Consider the following 7,112-nt stretch of genomic DNA (forward strand, 5'->3'; position numbering starts at 1 on the left):
CATGAAATAATATCTTTAATATATTGCTATTTTAAAATGCATTTTGTGTGAACCATGAAATAAGATATTTAATTATATAAAATAAGATATCATTAAAAAAAATATAATAAGTTTTTATTTATTTATGCAATTTATATATATATTTCTTAAATTTATTTAAATAATTATTTTTAGCATTATAATAACAGAAAAAAAAATTAATATAATTTATATTATATATTATTATTTTTAATAAAAATATAAACATTTTATTGTATTCGTTAAATATCATAAAAGAAAATGAGACACCAAATTAAAAAAATATACAATTCAATAAAGGTAGCTGAAACTGTTAATGGTTGAAATACATCAAAATGTCAATGAAATGACGTATTTCATTTAAAAAGGAAAGAAGAAAATCACTCTAATTTATTGAACATCTTTAGTAATGTATAATTGAAATTGAACATGTTTATAACTTTATATTGTTTGAATGTGAAACTTTTGAATTTCACCTTATAACCGTTCAAATTTGGTCTTCCAAACTTTTTGGTATTTGCTGGTGCAAATTACAGAAAAAGGATTTAAAGTTCACAATAACCTGTATGATTCAGAGCATTTTTACTAACAGTGCTGCTATAAAGAGATATCAGAACAACCCATAGTTGAAAATGTCAATTACAGGGCTTCGTTTCGCTGCCGTTCACAGACTGCAATGAACATTATAATAATGACGTACTCTGATCCCAATATTTGCTTTTGACGTACTCTGATTCTTTTCCTTTTGAAGCGTCTGTTTCTTCCAGCGGCGTCGCAGCGGCTTCCCTACTCCAACAGCCCGCCGACCTTTCTTCCGTCCTTGCCGCAGGAACTTCCATCCTCCCCTACACAGCAACTGCAGTTTCCCACAATGCTTTGTTGCTAGCACCCTCAACAACCCCATATGTTCCAGATTTCCATGTTCTTCTAACTGACAGCAGTCTTTCACGTTAAGCATTCTAAATTTTGTCAACTGTGCCAGCCCCACTATGCTCTGCAGTTTCCGACACCCAGCAGCATTAAGTTTCCTCAATGATCTCAAATGTTCCAGACCTGGAAGTTCTTTTAACTCGCAGCAGTTCGCCACGTTTAGCACTTCAAGTCCTGCCAGCTGCTCCAACCCCTCTATGCTCTGCTGCTTCCCGCAGCCACTCGCATTAAGATTCCTCAACCTCTTCAGATGTTTGAGACCACCTGGAATTTCTTTTAACTCGCAGCAGTTCGCCACGTTTAGCACTTCAAGTCTTGCCAGCTGCTCCAACCCCTCTATGCTCTGCAGCTTCCCACAGCCACTCGCATTAAGACTCCTCAATGAATTCAGATGTTGGAGACCACCTGGGATTTCCTGTAACTCACAGCAGTTTGCCACGTTTAGTTCTTGAAGTAGTGTGAGATGCGCCATTCCCTCTATCCTCTGCAGTTTTCCAGATCCGCTGGCATTAAGCTTCCACAACGACTTCAAATGTTTGAGACCATCTGGGATTTCCTTTAACTCACAGCAGTTTGCCACGTTTAATTCTCGAAGTCCTGTCAGCTGCGCTAACCCCTCTATGCTCTGCAGTTTCCCACAGCCACTCGCATCAAACTTCCGCAACGACTTCAGATGTTCAAGACCACCTGGGATTTCCTGTAACTCACAGCAGTTTGCCACGTTTAATTCTTGAAGTTCTGTCAGCTGCGCTAACCCCTCTATGCTCTGCAGTTTTCCAGATCCGCTGGCATTAAGCCTCCTCAACTTTGTCAGATGCTGGAGACCACCTGTGATTTCCTTTAACTCACCGCAGTTTGCCACGTTTAGTTCTTGAAGTCCTGTCAGCTGCACCAAGCCCTCTATGCTCTGCAATTTCCCACAGCCACTGGCATTAAGCCTCCTCAATGATGTCAAATGTTCGAGACCCGGAATTTCTTCCAGCTCAGAGCAATCTTCCATGTCTAGCACATCCAGTTTTGGCAGCTGCGCCAACCCCACTATGCTCCGCACTTTCCGACACCCACTGGCTTTAAGCTCCCTCAACAAAGTCAATTGTTCCAGACCTGGAAGTTCTTCTAACGAACAGCATTTTTCCGTGTTTAGCACTTGAAGTTCTGTCAACTGCGCCAACCCGTCTATTCTTTTCAGATAGTGGCAGTTAACCTTCAGCTCCTTCAGACGTACCAACGTTTCAAGACCTGGCAGCTCCTCAACTGTGTGGCATGCTACGAGTTGGAATTTCTCGAGCCTTTCAAGACCACAAAGTCCTATTTTCCTCAATGTACAACACTCGCTCAACTCTAGCTCTATAAGTGTTGCTGGCAATTCTACAACCTCCACCAAAAAACCACATCTAAGAATGCTGAGATGTTGAAGGTTTGGGCAAAGGCCTTCACAAAATGATAACCCTGAAATGTTTGTCCGGCACAGTCTTAAGTATTTTAGCCCAAACATACAGTTGACAATGGAAGCGTCCAGTTTATTCAACACTATTCCCCCTTCAACTTTTCTGAGTGGCAGTTCACTCAATGGACACTCCTCTATTACCAACCGCTGAAGACTGTTCAGCTCCACGAGGCATGGTGGTAAGTACTCTAAACCCGAATTCTTGATTTTCAACTGTCTCAGCTGGGTCAACAATCTAATGGAATCCGGCAAATGTTTCAACTGAATGCAACCAGAAAGCTCCAATTCCTGTAAGCTCCTTAAGTCACCGATGTTATCGGGCAGACGTTTCAATTGGCTTCCTAAATGCAGAACTTGCAAATCACTTAGCTCTCCGATAGCACTTGGCAATTCTTTTAAATTTGTACCAGATAAAATTAATTTTAGCAATGACCGGTTATGTGAGACTTGGGGAGGCCATACTTCAATTTTGGGACAATCTCGGAGGTCTAAGCATTCAAGGGAACTTATCTTTCCAAGAGTTTCAGGAAATATCTGCACGTTTCGACAATAGCGCAAAACCAAACTTTGCAGGTTCTGTAACTCCCCAAAGGAATCTGGGAGCCTCTCTAATTCATTGGCACAAGACAAGTCAATATGTCGGAGGTTCTTTAACCTCCCAAAGGAATCTGGAAGCTTCTTTAAGTTACGGCAACGAGACAAAGCAATATGTTCGAGGTTCTTTAACTCACCAAGGGAATCTGGAAGACTTTTTAAGTTTCGGCACCAAGACAAATCAATATGTTCGAGGTTCTTTAACTCACCAAGGGAATCTGGAAGCTTCTCTAGTTTTCCACAAAAATGGAGGTTAATACGTCGGAGATTATTTAACTCGCGAAGGGAATCTGGAAGACTTTTTAAGTTATGGCAACTTGACAAATCAATATGTTCGAGGTTCTTTAACTCACCAAGGGAATCTGGAAGCTTCTCTAGTTTTCTACAAAAAGCGAGGTTAATACGTCGGAGATTATTTAACTCGCCAAGGGAATCTGGAAGCTTTTCCAATTTACGGCAAAAAGACAAGTCAATATGCTGGAGGTTCTTTGAATTCCCAAGGGAATCTGGAAGCCCCTTTAATGAAGTACAGGAGGAGAAATTAACCTGTTGGAGATTCCTCAAGTTTCCAAAGGAATCTGGAAGCTCTGTTAATGAACCGCAATGGTTTAAATTAAGCTGCCGGAGGTTACATAACTTCCCAAAGGAATTTGGAAGCATATTCAACTGCTGACAACCGAACAGATCAATATGTTGGAGATTCCTCAAGTTTCCAAAGGAATCTGGAAGCTCTGTTAATGAACCACATTGGTTTAAATTAAGCTGCCGGAGGTTACATAACTTCCCAAAGGAATTTGGAAGCATATTCAACTGCTGACAACCGAACAGATCAATATATTGGAGTTTCGTTAAATTGCCAAAACAATCCGGCAGCGACTTCATTGAATTGCAGCGGATAAAGCTCAGGTGCTCCAAAGACTGCAGTTGACAGAATTCATCTGGCAATGTTTCCAGATGAAGAGTGGAAAATTGAGATTTAAGGACAAATTTTTCGAGTTGTTTCAACTTACCTATGGACTTTGGAAGTTCTAAAAGGTCAGAGTCAATAATACTCAACTCCCTCAAGTATAAAGGTACCTGCAATGTTCACAAATTTTCCAAAAGTGAGTTGGGGCCGTGGATGTCAATTGTAAACGTGGTGGTCTACCAAAATGGAATATATCCAAAAGCTATTTCATAAGGGAAGAACAAGCTCGATTAAATAATTACAATATATACCTGAATATTATGATCTTCCCACAGCGTTTTCAATGTTGCCGACCTGCACACTTGCAGAACCCTTAAACGCTCAATTGGAATCCAGGGAGGGAGGGAAGAATAAGGACATCTATCCCATCTGAGCCATATGAGATGTTGTGACCGTGCAGCCTTGAATATGCTTTCTTCCAAACAATCCCCTTCAACTCTAAGCAGCTTCAACCCGCGCATACCACGGAAAAGATCGCCCAGCTCCGCACGGTTTTCCACCGGCGTTTCAACCATGTTAATTCCACGCACCTAAATTGTTGACTGGAAACTGTAAGAATTACGATATTGAGACCACAACACTAATTTCAAAACGAATCTTAATGTTTCAAAATACTTACAATTAATTTCTCCGGCAGATTGTCAAGAATGTTTTGCGTTAGGCGGCAAAAACGATACGGGGAATTCTTCTCTCCGATATCTCTGCCCAGGTCTCGAAGATGGTCGTGCATTATTATATTATTTTTGCTGTCGACCTCAATGAGACACTTGTTCTGTAGATTCCAAAGGCCCAGCCATCCATCCAAGTCCAGTCCCTTCCATATTTGAATGGCAGTATCCCTGTCTTCTCCTAGGAAGAAACATGCAATATCTAGGAATATCTGCTTATCCTTTTCATTCAGGCTGTCGTAGCTGATTTTCAGTCTGCTTTGTATATCGTCGGGAAGCATATTTGAGATTTCGATCAATTGGGCTCTCCAGAGAGTTAGATCGCTGCTTCCACGAAGATGCGCGCCAATCACTGTGAGAGATAACGGTAATCCACCGCACGCATCGACAAACTTACTAACCAGTACCTCAAATGCTGCCACTGGACGAGGCTGGTCAAAGGCATGCAAGCAGAAGAGTTCTTGGGAGTGTTTCTGATTGAGACACTCCAACTTATAAATGGCTGACTCATTGATATCATTGTTTATAAGAAGCTGCTTATCGCGAGACGTTACTAAAATTAAGCTACTGGGATGGAGGACATCCTTAGCTGGTAAGAGTAATGCATCCAGCTGCGAAGAATGATCCACATTATCTAAAATAATGAGAGCTTGTTTGGATGACAGATTTTGTTTGAGATTTCCTTTACCTTCATCAGTGCTCCGTATTTGTACATTCAATTGAGTCAAGTCCTTTATCAGGTCACTCTGTAAGGTAGTTAAAGACTTTTCTCTGATATCAAATAAAAAGCAAGATTGCCTGTAATTTGATCTTTCACGGTTAAAGATTTCTTTAGCAAATGTGGTTTTGCCAATCCCTCCAAGCCCCACAATTCCTATAACTCTAGTTACCCCAATTTGCTGCTGCTTCAATAACTTTTTAAAATCTCTTACTTTTTTAGCCAAACCTGTTGGATATCTGGACACGTCGAGTGGCGGCTTTTTAACCTTTGCCAATACCAATTGCACGACCTCATTCACCAGTCGCCACTCCACACTGAATTAATATTCACAAACAAATTACTAATTAGCAGTAAGCAAAGCGTACATAAATAATTTGTCATATACTTATGAAACTAAACAATATAAAAAGAGGAACAGGAAGAGATGGAGTTGTCACCCATTATAAGCTCCTTCCAGGTCGAAACCGTCTATATTTGAAACATTAGAAAGAGCATTTCTCCATTTTTCAATGATGTCGGGGTCGTAACGCGGTTTCTTTTGATGCGTTTGGGAGTCGGTTGTTTTCTTTTGTTCGAGGTCGGCCAGGGCTTTAGCGTACACTCCGTCTTTGCCAAGTGTCCATCGAAGGTCAGCAGGGTTAACACCGCAGAAGATTGGAATAATGGTTGACCGGCCCGACTGCATGGACTCCAACATAAGTAGTAGCTCATTGAGACACCACTCAGACTCTGCATATCGAGGAGAGAAGATTGCGATATGGACTGAGGCATCTCTTATAGCCGCAGCTATTTGAGAAGTGAAGAAGTCCCCCTTCTCCATTTCTTCCTTGTCCAGAAACGCTTGAAATCCTAAATCATGAAGGCGATTGTAGAGATGGGCGGCGATGGATAACTTGGTGTCCGGCCCGCGGTGGTTGATAAACACCTGGTAGGGAGCCTTGTTGCCAGACGAGTTGGACGACGATGCCAACGGATTTGCCATGGAATACGCAATGAAAAAACAAATATGAAATGTATGAGAGAGATTGGGATTAAAACCTGGATCCAGTTGATCTCACAAGTGTGAAGAGCCTACCAGCCGATTCCAAGTTACAACGAGGGTTTGGTAATCTTAATATTTTCAGATTCCTCGTCTGGTTGATCTCACAAGTGCAGAGTGGCTACCAGCTGCTTCCAAGTTCCAGCGCGACTTTGGTATGTCTGTGTATCTCTCTCCCAATCTGTTAAGAGCAAAACTGCAACGATTTCGTTTTGTTTCAAACCAGAGGTCCTTCTCCTATTTGGAAACCCTAATTCAAAGGTAGAAAGAGGAGTTATAATGTGTCACAAAATACTACTCATCAAAGGAAGCGACTTGGGAACTTAGTGGTTGAAACAGGGAAGCATCTCGCCACCTACCACACCACATGGAGAGCGCTGACCGCCGACCCACATGGCAATTTCGTGGTGAAAAAGGGGAAGCATCTCGCCACCGACAACACCACGTGGAGACCACTGATCAGGTGTTGAGTCGTATGGAGATGGCTTTTTCCCGATGGATGATTACTTTGTTATGTAGAGTTTATGGGAACAGTTGGCAGAGAGGGACATAAAGTTTGTGACCAATATATTATATTAATATTTAAGGAAGCGACTTGGGATTTTACTGGGTGGAAGCATCTCGCCACCGACAACACCACATGGAGACCACATGTAAGAGTAGCAGTAGACAATGGAGACCACTGATCACGCGTTGAGTCGTATGGAGGTAGCTTTTTCCAGGTAGGG

General features: G+C 41.7%; 1 protein-coding gene across 2 annotated transcripts; it reads right to left on the reverse strand.

Moving 5' to 3' along the window:
* Window positions 1-468: 468 nt before the first annotated feature.
* LOC149213606 (uncharacterized) lies at window positions 469-6,694 on the reverse strand. Of its 2 annotated transcripts, XM_089392059.1 has the most exons (5): window positions 5,783-6,694; window positions 4,576-5,659; window positions 4,208-4,486; window positions 2,324-4,066; window positions 469-2,293 (listed from the first exon to the last, which is right to left on the reverse strand). In XM_089392059.1, exons 1-5 carry the CDS (start codon window positions 6,325-6,327, stop codon window positions 683-685), a joined length of 5,262 nt encoding a protein of 1,753 aa, XP_089248185.1. In that variant the 5' UTR covers window positions 6,328-6,694; the 3' UTR covers window positions 469-682. The 2 variants fall into 2 exon arrangements, with proteins under 2 accessions (XP_089248185.1, XP_089248184.1); XM_089392058.1 differs by having other exon boundaries at window positions 474-4,066; window positions 5,783-6,693.
* Between the last annotated feature and the right edge of the window lie 418 nt (window positions 6,695-7,112).

Source organism: Pinus tabuliformis, chromosome 1_1, assembly GCF_031772625.1.
Source record: "Pinus tabuliformis cultivar Carrire ecotype Pingquan chromosome 1_1, CPIR1, whole genome shotgun sequence".
Lineage (NCBI taxonomy): Eukaryota > Viridiplantae > Streptophyta > Pinopsida > Pinales > Pinaceae > Pinus > Pinus tabuliformis.

Coding starts and splice junctions, on each gene's coding strand:
- LOC149213606 (XM_089392058.1), bottom strand. CDS start 6,327: ATGGCAAATCCGTTGGCATCGTCGTCCAACTCGTCTGGCAACAAGGCT. Junction 5,660..5,782: donor CTGGAAGGAGCTTATAATGG/GTGACAACTCCA, acceptor ATATTAATTCAG/TGTGGAGTGGCGACTGGTGA. Junction 4,067..4,207: donor GGGAAGATCATAATATTCAG/GTATATATTGTA, acceptor TGAACATTGCAG/GTACCTTTATACTTGAGGGA.